Below are 21,633 nucleotides of genomic sequence, written 5' to 3'. Positions count from 1 at the left end.
AATTCCTGACCACAGGGAGTCTTGTGCAAAGACTGACTTGCCTAAACTATGTCAACACGATTTCTGTCTGAGCCAAGCCTGGCACCTGTCCCAGGAATCCTCCGGAGCTAATCCTTTTAGGCAGAATGCCCTTGTCTTGAGGCTCTCTGACCCTGGCTTTAGCTTTCTCCACCTAAGTAATTAACCAGCTAGTTCCAGAACTTGCTGCCCCCCAGTGGCTTTTTGGGGGAAACAATGGCCTTACATCATGCTTAGTGAGCCATGCCCCCCTCATTACTGGATGGTAAGGCCTCCTCTTCCTCTGTACTCCATACAGACTTCTCCCAGGAACCCTTCTATGGGAGGGAAGCCAGACTCCCTACAGCACTCAAACTTTATGGTGGAATTCATTTCTGCTAGGTCTTTGTCTTTGGAAACCTCCTGGGGTGCTAATCCCTTTTGCACTAGTATGTTTATGAAGTTGTCAGCCCTTTAGTGTTGGCAAAACTTAATTAGAATGGCACAGAGTGGTTTTTAATCCTCTGTTTCTATGCCTACGGGAGACTAAGTTAAGGAGATGACTGGTATTAGATACGTAAATTGCTGTTACTTGCAACACTGAACTGTACCTTTGTAGATACTTAGGATGGGAAACAATAGTCTTTGTTGGTTTAATGAGCCACAATAGTAGGGCCTAAGTATAGACAGAAATCTCACTTTGGCAAGTTAACAACTCCATGCAGATAGGAACTAACGCAGGTAAAGACGTACAAAATGTGTTGCAAGGATGTAATTTTTTGGGGGCCAGAGGGTGGAATGTCATGGATTGAATTATATCCCCCCAAAAATGTGTGTATCAATTTGGCTGGGCCCTGATTCCCAGTATTGTGTGGTTGTCTTCCATTTTGTGATTGTGATTTTATGTTAAAGAGGATTAGGGTGGGACTGTATCACACCCTTACTAAGGTCACATCCCTGATCCAATGTAAAGGAAGCTTCCCTGGGCTGTGGCCTGTACCACCTTTTATCTCAAGAGATAAAAGGAAAGGGAAGCAAACAGAGTTGGGGACCTCATACCACCAAGAAGCAAGCACCAGGAGCAGAGCACGTCCTTCGGACCCGAGGTTCCTGCACAGAGAAGCTTTTAGTCCAGGGGAAGACTGATGATGACAAGCACCTTCCTCCAGAGCCGACAAAGAGTAGACAGAGCCGACAAAGACTTCCCTGGAGCTGACGCCCTGAATTTGGCCTACTTTTAGCCTACTAGACTGTGAGAAAATAAATTTCTCTCTGTGAAAGCAAAAAAAAAAAAAGACGTACAAAATGGACATCAAGTAAAAGAATGGGTGGAGGTGGGATGGAAGAGTAGGAATGCTTATGAAATCTTAACAGGAATAGGTGGGAAGAAGGCATCTCACTTGTCATTCACCCTTAGACAATAGTGAGTCTGAGACAAACTGCCAGGGAAAAGGGGCACCTTCATCAAAGATTTTGTGTCTTGTTTTCCTAGTCTTGCACTGTCTAGTGCAGTAGCTACTAGCCACATGTAGCTAGTTAAATTAAAATTAAAAAAATTCAATTCCTCAATCACACTAATCAATTTCAAGTGCTCAACAGCCACATGTGGCTAGTGGCTACAATCGCACAATGCAGATATAGAACATTTTCATCACTGCAGAAAGTTCTATTGGGTAGCGTTACATTAGAAAAAATGCCAAGTCAGAGTTACGGCAGCTGTGCAGTAAGTTTGCTTACAGAAGATACAAATTCTGGTAACAAATTGGTCTTATCTATAGTTTATTTTTGGTGAGTGCTGTGAATAGTGAGCAATTCTCAATGGAAAATCAAGTTCAGGATGTGTTTCCTTTACCTCACTTGCCTTTAGTCCTTAGTGTCAAAGGTCAATTCAGAAACTTCTCCTACTTTACTCCCTTATTTTGAGGGGTGGAGGGTACAGTGAGAAAACACCTAAGATGGGTTGAGAAGGCTTTAAAGGTTTAAAAGGAATTACTTGCTCTCAAGTTCAAAGTCAGTCTTTACTAAAGAGAAAGTATCACATTTATACATACACTGTTCCTTGGCACCACTGCCCAAGAAAGATAGCAGTCTTTACAGTCATTACCAGAGCCTAGAAATAGGAAGGTAGACAGTTGTTAACTAAAACCTCCTACACTCAGGTAGATTCTTTCTAATCTTATGGCCATTATTATTCAGTCTGTGCTGCTACAAAGGGCCTACTATAGCCCTTTCAGACTCCCTGTATCAAGAGGAACAGGCTTTCCTGGAGACAGGTAGCCTGGCAATACAGGAAAGCTGAACCTTACTGCTGATGAAATAGTCAAGAGCCCCTCCTCCCTTACTGGCTTCAGAGTAGGAGAATGGGAAAATGTCTACTCACCAGGCAAAATGCCTGGATCATGAAGCTAGAGGAACCTTCATTTTTACAGCATTTTTTTAGACTCAGGGGTCACTTCCGATTGAGGCAAAGGGCCCCAACTGTTAGGAGAAAAAACTCATTCCCTTGGCATAGTCTTTACTGTGGAGGGATGGTGCTGTTGGATATACTTTTCTCTTACACGTTAACTAGAAACCCTGAGGATGTCACCAGGGCAGCTGACGCAGTCACAGAGCCCTCATGGCTACTACAGGGTCATCAGTCTGAATCCAGGGAGCTGTCATAGCCAAACTCCTTCTGCACATCCAAAGGGTATTTGCTCCACATCTGGAGTCTGCTGCTGCCTCCTTCCTCTTCGCTGAGGTCGTCATCTTCATCAGAGCCTAGGACGAGGTATCAGGAGTGGGCTCTCACTGTATTATTTTCTAGGCTACCATGAGAGCCCCTTCCCTTCTCACAAAGGTCTGGTTTTTGTTCCCCATTAGAAAATACTTGTTCAATAAAGAAAATTTAGTAAATAGATTTAAAAAACAAAAAACAACCGTCTAAAGTCCCTTAACATTGGAGTATTTTGTTACTCTTCCCCACTCCAGTATAGGATTTTTCTTTGTTATAACATTTGTAGTCATAATGTAAATATAATTTTGTATGTTGCCCTTTCCTGTTAACATATGAGACACCTCTTCAGTAAAATAGTCCTTTTTTTTTAAACTATTCCTGTCATCAGACACCAAGAAATTCTTTTTGCTGGCACTTAGAGTCATCAAAAGGACTGTGTTACCCAAGTATCCTTCCTCTTCCCCTAGGTACCATGTCTGTGTTGCATCTTTCTCCAAATGGTCATAAATGCAGCAACTACTTGAGGCTGAATAACTGACTTGTGAAAACCCTGGGCCCACTCCTATACCTGGTTCATTGTGTACCTGTGATCACAAATTGACCAGCTGAACCTTTCTCTTCAAGTCTACTTAGTACTTTCTTAACTGAATAGGGAAAGGGACACTGAGCTAGATGTTTCACTTACTCCCAACCATTAAGTTAGTGCAATATTCTCTGATTTTCTGGATGAAGAAACTGAGGCTCAGTGAGGTGAAGTAACTTGTCTGAGACCCATAGCTAGGCAGTGACAGAACTAAAGATTTGAACCTAGGCCTGAATGACATTAGGCCCCCAGCATTCCCCCTGCAAACACTGGTTCTTGGGTCTCTTAAAGCTCCAGTGGCATATGGTCCAGCTGTTGGTGCTGCATGACAGAGAAGGAACGCTAGTCAAGATGTGTCTATCAGCTGTGCTCACACCTCAGCCTGGGATCTCACCAGTCCCTCCCCATCTGGGGCTGCCCCCCACCTATGGAATCTTCCTCTTCATCACTGCTGTCCTCCTCTGGATACTCATTTCGCCAGTTATTCTCACTGTTCTCGTCATCTTCATCTTCATAAACATCCTCAGGTTGTTGGTCATCATTCACCTGCACATCTCAACACAAACAAGAGCCTAAGTCAAAACATAAAGGTTATGCTCTTTAGGGGAAGCTACTAGCGGACTAGCTTGGGGAGATGTCATTTATGTGTGCTATGTGAAAAGGAGGCATACTAGGAGTTAGTTTGAATTCTGTTGAACAAAAGGCTATAGTAGTCGTAGGCTATGACGGGGAGGTAGTAGTCCTACCCAATTCAGAATTCAGCTCCAGGCACCATATTCCTGGTAGGAGAGGCTGAACTCCACCAGAAGGGAACACATCAGGGTGGGGAGGAGCAATGGCTCTAAGCAGGTAATGATAGCCATCTTCAAACTCCTGAAGGGCAGCCAGGTGGGAGAAGGAATTACAGATTATGGATGATGCCAAGGTCAGAACCCAAACCCCAAGGAGAGGGTGCAGGAAGGCAGAGGAAGGGCTCTACAGTGGTCCCAGGTGGGTGCCTGACTGTGGCTATGTGAGGGACTTCTCTGACAAGTATGACAGTTAACTTTTGTCATTAATCATTTTAGAATTTGTTTTAAAAAATGTCAGGAAGGTAGTTTTCATCTAAGGTTTTCCCGGTTTTTAAGATACAGTTTTTTAAAAAGTGTTTTTTCTTATTCAGGTTAAGAAGTTTTGGTTTGGGTTTGGCTTTTATTGTAAGTCCCCACACATTTTTTCCTCCTGAAATTGGGTAGATATAAACATGATGTTGCAAACCTTGTAAAAGAATCATTAGAAGCAAAAATTAGCATGTAGACTGTTTTTCCGAAAATTCCTTGCACTAATCCTAGGTTCCTAAAAGGCATTTAGAATAAATTTTTCCTTTTAAGCAAGGACAAGAAGAACTAAGAACACTCAGTCAGAGTGGAGCTCAGGGAGACAGGCACCCTGACTGGAGAATCAGCTTAGGCTGCCTCATGCCCCCTCTTCATGGGCTCCCTTACCAGCTCCCATTCCTGGCTGTAAGGCTGCACGGAGAGGATGTTCTCAATCCACACTGGAGTGGCCATCTGCAAGTAGTAGATGTCATACACATAGTCGCCATCCTTCTCTTCCTCTTGGTGCCCGACCCCTGGTCCCTCCTCAGAGATGGTCAACCGCTCACGGATCAACTCGGTGGAATTGCAGAGGATCACATCTGGGTCAGACATCTGTAAAGAAAACAAAGCAAATGATATATGCATGACCCCAAAAATGGAATATTCCAAGGGGAGGAAATCTAAGAGCAGTGTGAAGGAAAGCTCCCTACAGTTCTTTATGCTGGATTCAAAATTCTGATCCCCATGTACTACCAGTCTTTTCTTTGTTAGCTATAAAATTAAAAAGAAAAACAGGAAGCTCTGTAAAATTAATGTGTAGTTCTGTTTTTGAGGTAGAAACTTACAAGACAGCCTCCTGCTCTTTCGTGCTTGGCTGACACAAAAGAGCATATGGGAGGACTAGCCTGAGAGGGGAGGGCCAGTAGAGCTTGCCCCCAGGCTCTGAGTCAGACCTGCTTCAAAAGGCCTTCTCTGAGCTCCTTTGGGACTCCTAAACCCACAGCAGTGCCTCTATGGCTGATTCCCAAATGAGTTTGCATTTTGTGGGGCCTCCTATAGAGGGCCCACGGGTGATTCCTGTACTCTAGTGACCACTACCAGCTATCACCTGTCACTTGGCTTGCCCTACACTGACACCGTGCATTTACTCACAAACAGGGAGTGGACTTACCTATAAATCTAACTTCTGTGGGAAAGAACAGCTTGAGATGGATTTCCCCAGGCTAGAACTGGCCCAGATACTGACAGGTTGTGCTATCCAGGGCCTTGGTAGCACAGGTCAGTTTGAGAACCAGGGGGACATGCTATAGATGAGACCTCTAGACATGTTCATCACAGGAGGATGCCCAGCTTGAACCAGACACCACAAAGGGATGTGGAGGGTGTCCAGGGCCAAGGCAGACAAGGGGAGACCAAGGCTGTCCATCAATTACAGGATAAAAGGAATTCTTTCTGGCTATACAGTCATAAACGAACAAGAGACAGTTTTTGTACAGGCTCTTGACCAACCTCAAAACTGTTCACAAGGAAAGTTCTGGCTCCATCACATAAGCCCCCAGCCCTCAGTCCTACAAATTATGCAGTCATTAAAATACTTATAAAGACTAGTAATACAGAAAAATGCCAGACACAGAATCATATACTCAGAAGGAAATAAACCAGTTTTACCCCAGCTACCTCTGGGTTGGGGTAAAATGGGTGATTTTTTCCCCTTTTATTTTACTTTCTACTTTGCTGTATTTTCAGATTTCCTATAATGAACACATATTTTCCATAAAAGGAAAATTATTTTTAAGTCTATGTCCATTTGTATGTTTCTCCATATTTTCAATTATACTGCATACAGCATTTTGTACTGTTAAACATATAAGAATTTTCCCATATTGTCAGTCTTCAGGGTTATCAATTTAATGGTTAATTATACAGATTAATTTCTTAGACATAATGTTTAGCCTCTATATACAATGCTGCAACGAATGTGTCCTTCCCTGCATGAGAATAACAGTGTCTACCTCGTAGGGTTTTGTGAGCATTAAACAAGTTAAAAGAAAACACTTAGCACAGCACTTGACAATAAGTACTTAGTAAACTAACAGTAGCTTTTGTTAATACGTTTGCTCCCACTGAATTATTTCCTAGGATAAATCTTGTGGATGAGATTACTAGATAAAAGGAACTGAAGTTTTTAATTTTGCAGGTTTCCTATTAAATGATACTCTATTTGCTTAAAACTTAAACCATGTCAGTTTAAGGAGAAATCCACTATAATGTGGCATAGAAATGTTAGTTTAATTTTAAATTTCTTTAGATTTTTAGATGGCTTTAGAGTCCAACCAACAGAAAGAACATTTATATATTTTTAAAATAGGCCCCAAGCTATTTTTAGGGTTCCTGATATGTAAATCCATGCTGTTTTCCAAAAGACTTGCCTCAATTTAAGCACTACAGTCATGTACCATTTTAATCACAGCCTTACCAGCAGTGTTATCAACTACTTTTCCTGCTCGTCTAGTAGGCATAAAACAATGACTCTGTGCAAATATTCTGTGTTTACAGTTTATATTGCTACATTGGTAAAATCTGTTCATATCCTTTATCAGTTTATCTACTAGTTTTTCTAACAAAACTAAATAAGCTATTTAGTTGATTTGAGTCTACTAAACACTGGTTTACTTTTAAAAATTTGTAACTTATGAATCAGTCTGGAATTAGTTTTGATGAAAGATATGGCTATGGACATCATGCCCAAATTGCCATCCAGGTATACTAGCACCATGATTAGATATTTTATGCTTGCTCTGATTTATTTTGAAATAAATTTTCATTTTTCAAACTTCAAAAAGTATTAAAAGAAGTGAGTTTTTAAAAAAAAAATTAATGGGGCATACCTAGGGTTGAGAATTTTCTATTTCTGTGGTCTTACTGGGTGTCTTAAGTAGACTCTGTTTCCCTGTTTTTTGAAAGTGAGGTACAAAACGAAGTTAGCACATTCAAACGTAATGTAGTGGAAAGAGCACTGGATTAAACGTGAGAAGACTTGCATTCTAGACCTAACTTTGCCTTAAGCTTGATATGCTACCCAGGAAGGAGTCCTTTAACCTCCCTTTGAGCAGTTTTCCCATCTGCTCTCTCTCTCTCCCCTTTGCTCAGAACTCTCCAGTGATTCCCCATCTCAGTCAGGGTGAAAGGCCTTACAAGTACCTACAAAACCTAGCTGGCATCCTCCCCAAAAATCCCTTACCAGTATCCTGCAGCTCACTGGGCTTCAGGCACAATGACCTCCTTCTGAACACCAGGCAAACTCGGCTTCTTTGCACTTGCATGTCCTCGCCTAGCATGCCTGTCCTCTATAATAATCTACAATGCCCTGCCACTCACCTATTCAAGTCTTTACTGAGTCCTTCCCTGACCATACTATTTGAAATAGCATCACTTTTTTCTTGCTTTGTTTTATTCCTCCACATCCCTTATCACCATCTGAAACTGAATTTACTTGTTTACCGTCTCTCTCCTCTACTTGAATGTTAGATCCTCAGGAAAGGGATCTCTGTCCATTTTGTTCACTGCTGTATCCAAAAACCTAACAACGATGCCTGGCACTTAGTGGGCGCTCAGTAAATACATGTTGGACGAATAATCAAATCTATGAGGCCATCATGCCAGATGGATCATCCATCCCTAAGGTGAAGCCGTGTGCTGCCTCTTGACCATGTGCTGCTCTCGGGCCCAGACTCCTAACACTATCCCTCCAGAGAAGTCCAGCGCCCGCCTCCAGGCGTGTACTCACTTGGAAGGAACCCGCGGCGGTGGCCTCTGGGTCCCCCTCCTCGTGGACTAGGTCGAAGAGCTGGAAGCCTGCGTCGCTGGCGCCTTCTGGGTTCTCTGGAGCGTCCTCGGACTCCGGGCAGCCCAAGGGGGTCCCCGAGGATCGGTGGCTGGAGACCACCCGGTAGCGGCCTTCTTGCCGGATCTCCCGGGCCAACGCGCGGAGATTGCGGCGGATGCGCTGCTGGCTGCCTCCAGATCGGCGCAGGGCCGCCCGCACGAGCGGCTGGACAGGCTCCTTCTGGAGGACGGCAGGGAAGGGAGATAACATAAATAGGGGTTCGTGAACGGATCAGGGATTGGGTTTCATCCTGTCTGCACTCCAAGACCCCTTCCCCACCAGCTACATCCCCTGCCTAATACCTGGGAGCGCACGGTGGCCACCAGCTGGAAGACATTATTCTCCGCAGCTCTCGGCAGACCCTCAGGGGACGTCCTCTGGGTCGCTGACTCGACCGTACTGCTCCGCAGCCTCTTACAGGCAAGGACGAGCGCCTCGGCTGGCTCCGCACCGCGCTTCCGCTTCACCCGGAGCACAGCTGTCCTACTGGCCTCCATAGCGGCTGCCGCGGAGCACTATGGGAGCGCGCGGGGTGATGTGGGAGAGTTTTCAAGTTATGTCCCCTGGGCCGCCCCGCCCCCCCCCAATCCCCGGCTTGCACAGCGCACGCAGGTAGGCCCCGCCTCCGCACGCCGGCTACGGCAAGATGGCGGTAGTGGCAGAGATGAACAGAGGAGGTTCAGCGGCGGGTGAGGCGCCGGGCAGGTTGGGAAGGTGGGGTCTCGGGAGCATCTAGCTTCCTGTCCGCAACCCCAGGGCTCCCGCGGAGGGGCCTGGCGTGGGCGTCCTTGGACGCCGGGGTACGCATCTTCTTGGGACTTTTAGGACTTTACCAGAGTCCGCGTGGGGCGGCTTGGAGGGCCCTGGCCGTCGGGAGAGCTCTAGCCGTGCTGCCCAGCCGCATGGTTGCTGCTCAACGGGCCCATGGCAGAGCAGATCCTCGGGGACCTGGATCAGATACTCGTACTCATGCCTGGCACCTCCCCTCCGCGGCAGAGACCGGGACCGCAATCGTATGGAGCTCCAGCCATTGCACCCCTAACTGGGCCACGGTTCTCTGATTCAGGGAACTGCTGATGGTCTCGCCTTACCCAGTCTTTGTGTTCTGAGTTGTAGTTGAAAGCCCATCTATTCACCACACACTAGCCAGCCCGCTCGTGTCAAAGTATACACCCAACATAGACCTGCTTCTCCTTAAAACCCCTGGGTGACTCCCACTGCACTTAAAATCCGAACGTCTTTCTGAAACCAGCAAGACCCTGTGTGATTTGCTGAAGCTCACCTCTAATCTGCCCTTTCTTCTGCTCAAAGTGCTTTAGTCACACACGGTTTGGCAGTTTCTGCTTATGCACCTAGTTCTTTATACCTTAGGGCTTTTTCCTGGAAAAGATGGGCATAAGGAAATACAAGCACCACTCTTCGTTGACTTTTAACCTGGCTTGTCTTGTACGTCTCAACTTAAATGCGACGCACCTCACAGAATCCTCCTATAAGCTTCTCATTCTCTTATAGCACCCTGTGTATTTCTTTTCTTGCACTCATATAGACTGTAATTGTTTATATTTACTCTCTCTGCCCCATTAGAGTCTAAACTCTTAGAGGGCAAGACCTTGTCTGTCTGGTTTATGGTGGTTGCCCCTGTACATAACACAGTGCCTGGCATATATTTGGTACTTAGTAACTTTTTAATGAATGAACCAAACATCTGCTCAGAAATCCAACTAGCAGTGCAAACAGGGCTTCGAATAGTCATTTCCTTGCCCTCTTTGTAAATCACCATGTGAGTACACAATTCTTGGAGAACGAAGAGGCAGACCAAAGAATATCTTCTGAACCTGGATTGTAGGCTCCTTCTGGGAGAGGACAAGTCATAATAATTGATGAGGGGATTTAGCTGTAGAAGGTGTGTAGTGCTCACCCAGAAGAGGTTCTTTGAATCATAAAATTGTTAGTAACACGGTACCTGGTTCTGTTCTCAAGTGTTTATTTAGATTTACATGAAACCAGTGACTTCTCTGCGGTTCTGAAAAGGCAGACGCTGTACTCCAGTTATCGCCTCATTAACATAATAGACAAGAAGAGAATTCCATTTACTAAAGTTCTTTACTACACTTAACTCTGAAATGACTTTTATTGGTTCCACATGGACTACAGGATAAGGGTTTGAGGACTCTACAATATGGACCCCTCAGATGCGTTTGACTCCTTGTTCAGTTTCACTTTAGCCAAACTGATTTATTCATTGTGCATGACTGTCTAAGCCTTTCTAATCTGGTGAAGTGTCTTCACCCTACCTGCCCATCTTTTAAGCCCTCCCTGACCAATCAGCCAGGTGTAGTCATTTCATTCTACTACACCTTTTGTTGGTCAGTTTCCTAAAGCACCTAGCAGATTCTGGTAATGTCTAGGTACTCTGTCATTTTTTATTAATATTAGTACATGAGATACACAGAGCTGATTATAGCAGTGCTTTTCAGTGGTTGTAGATTGCAGCCCATTGGTGAATTATCAAGTCTATTTAGTGGGTCACTACCAGCAATTAAAAATAGAAAAGTGAAATAGAAAAATATCAGCATTGCCCATAGGAAGGCTAAATATTGTTTTGTGAAACTTCAAGTTATATTTGTGTGTGTATTGAGTCTCAGTGTAAAGTATGTTTCTTACTGGGGTTGTCAGAAAGTTTGAGCGCTACTAGACTAGAGGATAGACATGCTAGAATTTTAGCAGTGGAATTTTACTGAAGCACAAAACATGCTGGACTTTTAGAAGTGGAATTTTACCAAAGGACAAATTGACTACTTTGAACCAGGCCAGTGACTGCCCAGGTCCTTTCAGAAAAGGTTGTTTCCCGTCCTCTTGTATAAGAATTCACTGTTTACTTCGTCTGTGTTTGTGACTAGGAAACTTCAAAAGAAAGTCAACATTTCTGGTCAGTTAAATGCCTTAGGAATGTTTAGAGACCCATGGAGTAGGCATTCTTTGTAAGGTTTCCTGAAAATGTACAGTGGTTAACAAGAAATGAAGTGGGATGTGGAGCACCTGCTGCTTTCTGACTGGAGGTGGGGAGGGCACTGGGAGAGTACATACCTGCTGAGATGTGCCCTTAAACTTTGAGCTGTTTGTTTGCCTCCCAGAAATGCATCCCTTTGGGGAAACAGGCCATACAAGGCAGGAATCTGGTGACATTTTATTTGTTTGAAGCAAATGATTTTTTTAGGTGAAAAGGGTTTTTTAAAATTATTTTTTAATTAAATATTGAGTAGGTAAAAATAATCATAAATATATGTGAGGCATAAAGAATGACAATATCATGAACAATTGTGTACCCACAATATAAGAAATAGAACATTACTTTTTGAAAGGAGCCCTAGTGGTACAGTGATTAAGCACTTAGCTGCTAGCCTTGAACCTCTCCAGTGGCTCCGTGGGAGAAAGACCTGGCAATCTACTATCGTAAATATTACAACCTAGAAAACCCAATGAGGCTGTTGTACTCTGTCCCATGGGGTCGCTATGAGCTGGAAGTGACTTAGTGGCACCTAACAATAACATCTTTGAAGTCCCCTGTGTGGTGCCCTTGGTTCTATCCCCTGCCTTTCCCTCTTAGAGGTAAGCATTATCCTCATTCCCTTGCTATGGTTCTTAGTGTGATCCCTGAGGCATATATTGTTCTGTTTTGCAGGATTTAAATTTTATGTAATGGAATTCTGTGATTTGGTTTTTTATGCTCCACGTTATATTGTGGAGATTATCCATGTTTGTGTGTAGCTGTGATTTATTCATTTAGATGAAGGTTTTTCTGAATTAGTCTATCTTTGTATTTTTCCCTAAACAAAGTATGTTATAAACTTTGGCAGTATTGGTGGCACTCCTTTATCACCACCTTGCATCTCTTTTTGTTCTCCTTTCCTCCTGACTCTTTCCTTGCTTTACTTTCCCTCCTCACCTGCGTTTACCTGAGGGCTGCACCCAGACGCACCTTGAGGCTCATTTGACCCTTTTGGAATCATGGAGGACTGCCGAAGCCCCCAGACAGCTTTATACATTTATGCATTGTAGTTTTGATTTTTTAGAAAAAATTTTATTTTGCCTTAGGTGAAAGTTTACAGCACAAATTAGTTTCATTCAAAAATCTGTGCGTAAATTGTTTGTAACATTGGTTGCAATCCCCACAATGTGTCAACACTTTCCCCCTTTCCCTTTATACCCCAGATTCATCGTGTCCATTTGTCTAGTTTTTCTGTCCCTTTCTACCTTCTCGTCTTTGCTTTTGGGCAGGTGTTGCCCATTTTGTCTTGTATACTTGATTGAACTAAGAAGCACATTCCTTACGTGTGTTATTGTTTTTTTTTTTTTAAAGGTCTGTCTAATCTTTGGCTGAAAGGTGGACTTCAGGAGTGGCTTCAGTTCTGAGTTAGCAGTGTGTCCGGGGACCATAGTCTCGTGGGTTCCTCCAGTCTCTGTCAGACCAGTAAGCCTGGTCTTTTTTTGTAAATTTGAATTTTGTTCTACATATTTCTCCCTCTCTGTCCAGGACCCTCTGTTGTGATCCTTGTTAGAGTGTTTGGTGGTGGTAGCTGGGCACCATCTAGTTCTTCTGGGCTCAGGCTGGTGGAAGCTGTGGTTTGTGTGGTCCGTTAGCCCTTTCGACGAATACTTTCCTTGTGTCTTTGGTTTTCTTCATTCTCCTTTGCGCTGGACAAGATGGGGCCAGTAGATGTATCTTAGATGGCCGCTCGCAAGCTTTTAAGACCCCAGAGGCTACTCACCAAAGTAGGATGTAGAACATTTTCTTTATGAACTGTGTTATGCCAGTTGACCTAGATGTCCCCCAAGACCATGGTCCCCAGCTCTCAGCCCCAGTAACTCGGTCCTTCATGGTGTTTAAATGTGTTATGAAGCTTCTGTGACTTTGCCTTCGTCAAGTTGTACTGACTTCCCCTATGTTTTGTGTTGCTTTTCCCTTCACCAAAGTTAATACTTGTCTATTATCTAGTTAATGATTTCCCCTCCCCACCCATCTCCTCCCTCCTAAGCATCAAAGATTGTTTTTTTCTGTGTGTAAACCTTTTCTTGGGTTTTTATAACAGTGGTCTCATACAGTATTTGTCCCTTTGTGAGTGACTTATTTCACTCACCGTAATGCACTCCAGATTCATTCGTGTTGTGAGATGTTTTGAAGATTCATCATTGTTCTTTATCGTTGAGTAGTAGTCCGTCGTGTGTATGTAACAAATTTGTTTATCCATTCATATGTTGATGGGCACTTAGGTTGTTTCCATCTTTTTGCTATTGTGAATAATGCTGGAATGAACTTGAGTGTGCATATGTCTGTTCGTGTGACAGCTCTTATTTCTCTAGGGTATATTCCTAGGAGTAGGATGGCTGAATCATATGGTATTTCTGTTTCTAGCTTTTTAAGGAGGAGCCATATCGTTTTTCATCATGGTTGTACCATTTTACATTGCCATCAGCAGCACATAAGGGTTCCAATCTCCCCACAACCTCTCCAACATGTTATTTTCTGTTTTTTTGATTAGTGCCAGTAATGTGTGGGTGATGCATTGTAGTTTTTGATGTTACATGCTGAATATAAAACCAAATAGCTCTTGCTGGAAAGATCAAAATACTGATTTATTTTTTTTCAGTGATTTTGACACTTTTGTCAATTTCTTCATTTTTTTTCCTTCCTTTTCTTGTCTTTTTTCTCCCTATATTTTTGGGTATCAGGATGTGAATAGGTTTCTGACAACCAGACTGTCCATAGAAGCAAGCTGGCCAGGCTGCTTTTCTGTGTAATGCTGAGGAGCCAAGTGGCACCATGAAGGTCTTCTGCGGGCGGGCCAATCCAACCACGGGGTCTGTGGAGTGGCTGGAGGAGGACGAGCACTATGACTACCACCAGGAGATTGCGAGGTAGTACGTGCAGGTTTGTTCCCAGTTGGCTTCAGCAGGATGAGACATTTGGTCTCAAAGCAGACACCTTGGACTTCATTCTGGGTGTGGCATAGGCTGTCACACTGTGCTGACAATCAGGGCAGGTGTTTGCCACAAGCAAGTGTACTCAACCGGGAATCCTGGAATAGGAGAACCAGAAGGGAATGGCTAGAGGGGAAGCTTTAGGTCCACATGGGAATCTCTGGGGAGCTTATTTTAAATGCAGCTTCCCTGATAGTTCTCACCTGGAACTCCCAGAAAACATCTTTGGGCTGGGCTAGCAGAGTGTGGGGGCTCATCCTGACCCTGCCAGCGGTATTTCAAATTTGTAAATTACTACCTAGAAAATACAGAGAAACAGCTCTCTCCCCTTTAACACTCTAGTTTGATGAACTACATCATGTTCCTGATGACATGGTGCTGTTCGTATATATGGCAGGTATACACTTTCCGTAGTTCCGCTCCCTAGTGTTACATCTGCAGTTATTGCGACGTACAAGTATGTGCAAGTTTATAATCGAGCCTGACTTATTCCTGAGGAGAAAAAGGTACAGTGATCAGAATGCTAGTGGCTGTGGAATTGCTGTGACAGGGTTAACTACCAGAACGTTTTTAGGTCTGAGGTTCTTTGCTGAAAATGAGTATCTGTCTCTGATATTGTTTTGCAGTACTGGAGAATGACAGTTGTAAGTCTATTAAAATAGTTCCATCATGGGCCTAAATGGTGTGTTGCATCTGATTAGGAATGCATTTATATATGTGAGTAGTCTCAGGTGTTGATATATGTCGTTAACAGAAGTTTCTGACTGTCTTTCTGTTTTTTTTTAGGTCATCCTATGCAGATATGCTGCATGACAAAGACAGAGTGAGTGTAAAAGGAAACCATTGTCTCTATGATGTTAGACTGATGCTCAGAAGCAGTGTGGTGTGGTGGTCTGGAAATCAATCAGAGAACTGGGTCTTACTTCCAGCTCTGCCATTGACCTGAGTGTGACCTTGGAGAAAACCTGTACCCTCTCTGGATCTTGGTTATTCAGATTTCAGATGAGCACGTGTACTAGATGGTTGCCAAGATACTCTCTAGAATTCTCTAATTACATGATGTTTCACCTTATATAGTCAGTTTGTATTTTTAAAATCAGATCTCTAGAGGTCACTGCAGACTATTTTTTGAAAAGCACATTTGGCCTTCATTGCAGAGTTACATTTTAGCTTTTGTCTTTCACATTTGTGTTTTATCGGAACTTTCTTTTCCTGATTGACTTAGGGCACGGTGCAGTTCTGGTCTCATTTGGCATGAATAACCAGAATAACCAGACCCTCTACTGATTGTCAACCTAGTATGTCAATGACCTTCTTAAAATGTGCCCCATGCCCAGAACTGTTCAGAACGCCACAGATGTCTTCTAATGAGAGTCAAGGACAATGGAAGTAATACCCCTTACAATCTGGACATCTTGCTTTGATAGGTACAATTTAAGATTGTATTGGAGTTAGGGACAGACAAATCACAGGAGAGACATTGAGCTCACAAAGTGCTTACCATGAATTCATGTTTACAGTTACTTTATTACGAATATGGTGTGCAGTATTGATAATCTAAACATCCCTCAGCTCTACAGCCAAAGCTTTTACTTAGAATTTACTTTTCCATAAGCAAACTGTGATATATATATGTAATAGAATATTCTTCAGTCATAAAAAGGAATGAAATACTAATACACGCTACAACATGGAAGAACCTCAGAAACATGCTAAGTGAAAGAAGCCAGATACAAAAGGTCACGTAGTATATGATTCCATATATGAGCTATCTAGAATAGATTAACCCATAGAGAAAGAACACAGATTGGTTGTTGCCAGGGACTGGGGGAATGGGACAGTGGGGAGAAACTGCTTAATGGGTAAGGAATTTTACTTTGGTACGATGGAAATGTTTTGGAACTAGATAGAGGTGGTGGGTGCACAACATTGTGAGTGTACAAAATGTCACTAAATTGTTCACTTTAATGTGGTTAATTTTATATTATATGAATTTCATCTCAATAAATTATTTAAAAAAACAAAACAGTCCCCTGGTGTACTGCCACCCATAGACAAAACCATTTTATGCTTAACCTTAGAGGCAATCTTTTTTCTTCGTCTTTAGCTGTTTATTTGTGTTTAACCTTCATATCTAAATAGCTGTTATCTATTGATTTCCCACTATGAGAACTGAGAATTTGGTTTCCTTTCAGCTCTTCCTTCCACCTCATTCCCCTTTCCTCCCAATGCAGTTATAATTTTTGTTAAATCAATATTTAGTGTTTGAGTGGGCAAGTTACTTCACCTCTTTGTACCTCAGTTTTCTCACCTGTAAAATAGGGATAACAATATTGTCGTTAGGTGCCATCAGGTTGGTTCCAACTCATAGCGAACCTACGTACAACAGAAGGAAACATTGCCCGGTCCTGCGCCGTCCTCAGAATTGTTGGTATGTTTGAGCCCATTGTTGCAGCCACTGCATCAGTCCATCTCTTAGAGGGCCTTCCTCTTTTTCGCTGATCCTTTACTTTACGAAGCATGATGTCCTTCTGCAGGGGCTAGTCCCTCCTGATAACATGTCCAAAGTACGTGAGATGAAGTCTCCCCATCCTCGCTTCTAAGGAAAGATTTGTTCGTTCTTCTGGCAGTTTATAGTATATTCAGTAGTCTTTGACAACACCAATTCAAAAGCATCAATTCTTCGGTTTTCCTTATTCATTGTCCAGCTTTCGCGTGCATATGAGGCCGTTGAAAATACTGTGGCTTGGATCAGGCTCACCTTTGTCCTCAAAGTGACATCTTCGCTTTTTAACACTTGAAAGAGGTCTTTTGCAGCAGATTTGCCCAGTATGATATGTTGTCTGATTTCTTGACTGCTGTTTCCATGGATGTTGATTATGAATCCAAGTAAAATGAAATCCTTGACAACTTCAGTCTTTTCTCCATTTATCATGATGTTGCTTATTGATCCAGTTGTGAGGATTTTTGTTTTCTTTATGTTGAGGTGTAATCGATACTGAAGGCTGTAGTCTTTGATCTTCATCAGTAAATGCTTCAAATCCTCTTCACTTTTAGCAAGCAAGGTTGTATCATCTGCATGTCGCAGGTTGTTAATGAGTCTTCCTCAAGTCCTGATGCCGCGTTCTTCACATAGTCCAGATTCTTGGATTATTTGCTCAACGTACAGATTGAATAAGTATGGTGAAAGAATAAACCCATAATGCACACCTTTCCTGATTTTAAACCACACAGTATCCCCTTGTTCTGTTCAAACGACTGCCTCTTTGTCTATGTATAGGTTCCTTATGAGCATAATTAAGTGGTTTGGAATGCCCATTCTTCATAATGTTATCCATAATTCGTTACGATCCACATAGTTGAATGCTCTTGCATAGTCAATAAATCACAGGTCAACATCCTTCTGGTATTCTCTCCTTTCAGCCAGGATCCATCTAACATCAGCAATGATATCCCTTGTTCCACATCCTCTTCTGAATCTGGCTTGAATTTCTGGCAGTTGTACTGCTCCAGCCATTTTTTAACTGATAACAATAGTACTTTAAAGGGTTGTTATGAAACTTAAATGAGTTAATATTTGTAAAGCACTTATATAGGTGTGTACTGTGAGTAAAGTTTACCTTATTAGGACTATGTAAACACTATTTACATAGTATATGTGACATACTCCGATTACTTTTCCTTTCTTGCACAACTCTTTGTTAATAGTTACTTTTTACTTTGTTTTCTACGTACACATCATTCTTTTATGCCCAAACTCTTTCCCAGTTGTCTAAATTTCCTTTCAGAGTGGTCAGACATGTCAGATATTTACTCTGTTTTATCTTCTTGGAAAATATCTCCAGGATCATTATGACCTGCTCCAGTCTGGACTGGTTGTTCTTTGTACTTGCTGTGTATCTGACATCCTGGGATTCTTGCTGATCATCCTGCAGATTTCCTTAACTTCTGTCTTATCCTGGGTCTTCTAGGATCCCTCATCCTTCTTTTTATTGGTTTGCTCCCTCTTTTTGGTGAAGCATATCCTTCCTTAGTTTCCTGTGAGAGTGTGCATGGGAGGTAAGGTTTTTGCAACTGTGCTTAGCTAAAAATTTCTTTATACCATCTTTACACTTAAGAGTTAGCCTAGATATGGAATCTTGTTTGGAAATAACTTCCCCTCAGAATTTTGACATCATTATTCCATTTTCTTTTACAGTTCCGTGTTGCTATTTTACATTTTTATTTTTTCCCATACAAAAATTTATACATACACTGTTACATGACTCTAATTGCTCTCCTGATACTGTGACAGCACACTCCTCCTTTCTACCCCTGATTCCCCATGTCCATTCAACCAGCTTCTAACCCTCTCTGCCTTCCCATCTCTCGTCTGGACGTAAGCTGCCCGTTCAGTCTCGTATCTGCTTGAACTAAGACGCATACTCCTCACGGGTATCACTTTATGTCCCACAGTCCAGTCCAATCCCTGTCTGAAGAGTTGACCTCGGAAATTGTTTTAGTTCTGGGCTGATAGAGAATCCAGGGGCCATGTTTTCTGGGGTTCCTCCAGTCTCAGTCAGACCATTAAGTCTGGTCTTCTTACTAGAATTTGAGTTCTGCACCCCACCTTTCTCCTGCTCCATCAGGGACTCTCTGTTGTGTTCCCTGTCAGGGCGGTCATTGGTGTAGCCGGGCACCATCTAGTTCTTCTGGTCTCAGGCTGATGAAGTCTCTGGTTTATGTGGCCCTTTCTGTCTCTTGGGCTACTGCTTGCCTTGTGTCTTTGGTGTTCTTCATTCTTCTTTACTCCAGGTGGTTGGGACCAATTGATTCATCTTAGATGACTGCTTGCAAGCTTTTAAGACCTCAGATGCTACTCACCAAAGTAGGATGCAGAACATTTTCTTGATAAGCTTTGTTATGCCAGTTGACCTAGATGTCCCCTGAAAGCATGGTCCCCAGACCCCTACCCCTGCTTCTCTGTCCCTCAAAGTGTTTGATTGTATTCAGGAAGCTTCTTAGCTTTGGTTTAGTCCAGTTGTGCTGACCTCCCCTGTAGTGAGTGCTGTCCTTCCCTTCACCTAAGATAATTCTTATCTACTGTCTGGTTAGTAAATAACCCTCCCTCTCCCTCCCCACCCTCCTAACCATCAAAGAATGTTTTCTTCTGTGTTTAAAGCTTTTCTTTAGTTCTTTTTTTTTTTTAATTGTACTTTAGGTGAAGGTTTACAGAACAAATAGTTTCTCATTAAACAGTCAGTACACATATTGTTTTATGACATTGGTTAACAACCCCATGACATGTCAACACTCTCCCTTCTTGACCCTTTGTTTTTTTTTTGGTGAAAATATACATAGCCAAAGATACACCATTTCAAAAATTTCTGCATGCACAATTCAGTGACAACGATTACGTTCTTCTAGTTGTTCTGCTATTCTCACTTTAGATGTTTTATAGAACAAAATAGTTTCTCATTAAACAGTTAGTACACTTGTTGCCCTATGATCATGGTTAACAACCCCACTACATGTCAACCCTCTAACTTCTCAACTTTTTTTTTTTTTGGTGAAAATACACATAACCAAAGATACAGCATTTCAAAGATTTCTACATGCACAGTTCAGTGACATTGACTGCGCTCTTCCAATTCTGCTGTTATTCTCACTTAAGATGAAAAAAAACAGTGGTTAGATGCCACAAAGTAGATGTCAATGCCTTAACCGTATGCATGTTGTAAGGCCCAAGGGCCTCTTCCATCCTTGTCAAGGGGAGTGCTAACCTTCTCTTCTTTCATACAACACCATTTTTAGCTTTTTAAGGAAGTGCCAAATCAGTTTCCAAAGTGGTTGTACTGTTTTACATTCCCACCAACGGTGTATGAGTGTTCCAGTCTCTCCACAACCTCTCCAGCATATCATTTTGTGTTTTTTGGATTAATGCTAGACTTGTTGGGGTGAAATGATATCTCATTGTAGTTTTGATCTGCATTTCTCTAATGGCTAATGATCGTGAGCATTTCTTCATGTGTCTGTTAGCCACGTGAATATCTTCTTTGGTGAAGTGCCTGTTCATATTCTTTGCCCATTTTTTCATTGGTTTATTTGTCTTTTTGTTGTGGAGGTTTTACAGTATCTTGTAGATTTTAGAGATTAGACACTGATCAGATTTGTTGTAGCCAAAATTTTTTTCCTAGTCTGTAGGTTGTCTTTCTACTCTTTTAGTGAAGTCTTTTGATGAGCGTAAGTGTTTGATTTTTAGGAGCTCTCATTTATCTGGTCTCTCTTCTGGTGCTTGTGCATTGTTACTTACAGTTCGTATTGTATTTATGCCACGCATTAGGGCTCCTAGCATTGTCTGTTTTTTCTTCCATGATCTTTATTGTTTTCAGTTTTATATTTAAGTCTTTGATCCATTTTGAGTAGTTTTTGTGCATGGTGTGAGGTATGGGTCTTGTTTCAGTTTTTTGCGGATGGATATCCAGTTATGCCAGTACCATTTGTTAAAGAGACTGTCTTTTCCCCAATTAACGGACTTTGGGCCTTTGGCAAATATCGGCTGCTCATAGGTGGATGAATTGATGTCTGGATTCTCAATTCTGTTCCGTTGGTCTATGTATCTGTTGTTGTATCGGTACCAGGCTGTTTTGACTGCCATGGGGGTATAATAGGTTCTAAAATCAGGTATTGTGAGGCCTCCCGCCTTGTTCTTCTTGAGTAATGCTTTGCTTATTCGGGGCCTCTTCCCTTTCCATATGAAGTTGGTGATTTGTTTCTCCATCTCATTAAGAAATGCCGGTAGAATTTGGATCAGGATTGCATTGTATCTGTAGATTGCTTTGGGTAGCATCGACATTTTCACAATGTTGAGTCTACCTACCCATGAACAAGGTGTTTTTTTCCACTTATGCAGGTCTCTTTTGGTTTCTTGCAGTAGTGTGTTGTAGTTTTCATTGTATGAATCTTTTATGTCTCTGGTTAGATGTATTCCTAAGTATTTTATCTTCTTGGGGGCTATTGTAAATGGTATTGATTTGGTGATTTCGTCTTCGAGGTTCTCTTTGTTGGTGTAAAGGAATCCAACTGATTTTTGTATGTTTATCTTGTATCCTGAAACTTTGCTGAAATCTTCTGTTAGTTCCAGTAGTTTTCTTGCGGATTCTTTGGGGTTTTCTCTGTATAAGATCATATCATCTGCGAATAGAGATAGTTTGTCTTCTTCCCTACCAGTCTGGATGCCCTTTATTTGCTTTTCTAGCCTAATTGCTCTGGCTAGGACCTCCAGCACAGTGTTGAATATGAGTGGTGATAAAGGGCATCCTTGTCTGGTCCCGTTCTCAAGGGGAATGCTTTCAAAATCTCTCCATTTAGGGTGATGTTGGCTGTTGGCTTTGTATAAATGCCCTTAATTATA

General features: G+C 42.4%; 3 protein-coding genes and 1 non-coding gene across 6 annotated transcripts in view; 2 read left to right on the top strand and 2 right to left on the bottom strand.

Annotated features, from left to right (window-relative positions):
• Positions 1–14,118, top strand: part of SLC7A6 (solute carrier family 7 member 6) — a 50,301-nt gene extending 36,183 nt beyond the window's left edge. Inside the window, exon 12 of the mRNA XM_004371457.2 lies at positions 13,992–14,118. The gene's annotated coding sequence lies outside the window, so the exon portion shown is untranslated. The remainder of the gene's footprint in view (positions 1–13,991) is intronic.
• SLC7A6OS (solute carrier family 7 member 6 opposite strand) lies at positions 1,231–8,760 on the bottom strand. Its single transcript, XM_004371456.2, has 5 exons — positions 8,564–8,760; positions 8,163–8,441; positions 4,781–4,987; positions 3,722–3,842; positions 1,231–2,757 (listed from the first exon to the last, which is right to left on the bottom strand). Exons 1-5 carry the CDS (start codon positions 8,756–8,758, stop codon positions 2,633–2,635), a joined length of 927 nt encoding a protein of 308 aa, XP_004371513.1. The 5' UTR covers positions 8,759–8,760; the 3' UTR covers positions 1,231–2,632.
• Positions 14,003–21,633, top strand: part of PRMT7 (protein arginine methyltransferase 7) — a 44,221-nt gene continuing 36,590 nt past the window's right edge. The window contains exons 1-2 of one of the 3 annotated variants that reach the window (XM_004371645.2): positions 14,003–14,177; positions 15,027–15,063. In XM_004371645.2, the coding sequence (XP_004371702.1) occupies positions 14,083–14,177; positions 15,027–15,063 (132 nt within the window). In that variant the 5' untranslated portion in view covers positions 14,003–14,082. Of the gene's footprint in view, positions 14,191–15,026; positions 15,064–15,083; positions 15,668–21,633 lie in introns of those variants that run through there. The other 2 variants (XM_023726800.1, XM_023726801.1) reach the window with 2 other exon arrangements.
• LOC111819637 (U6atac minor spliceosomal RNA) lies at positions 19,899–20,024 on the bottom strand. The gene has a single exon (XR_002823226.1). It is a non-coding gene; the product is annotated as a U6atac minor spliceosomal RNA (small nuclear RNA).

Source organism: Trichechus manatus, unplaced genomic scaffold (genome assembly GCF_000243295.1).
Source record: "Trichechus manatus latirostris isolate Lorelei unplaced genomic scaffold, TriManLat1.0 scaffold00014, whole genome shotgun sequence".
Taxonomy (NCBI): Eukaryota; Metazoa; Chordata; class Mammalia; order Sirenia; family Trichechidae; genus Trichechus; species Trichechus manatus.
This window is presented reverse-complemented; position numbering and strand designations above follow the sequence as displayed.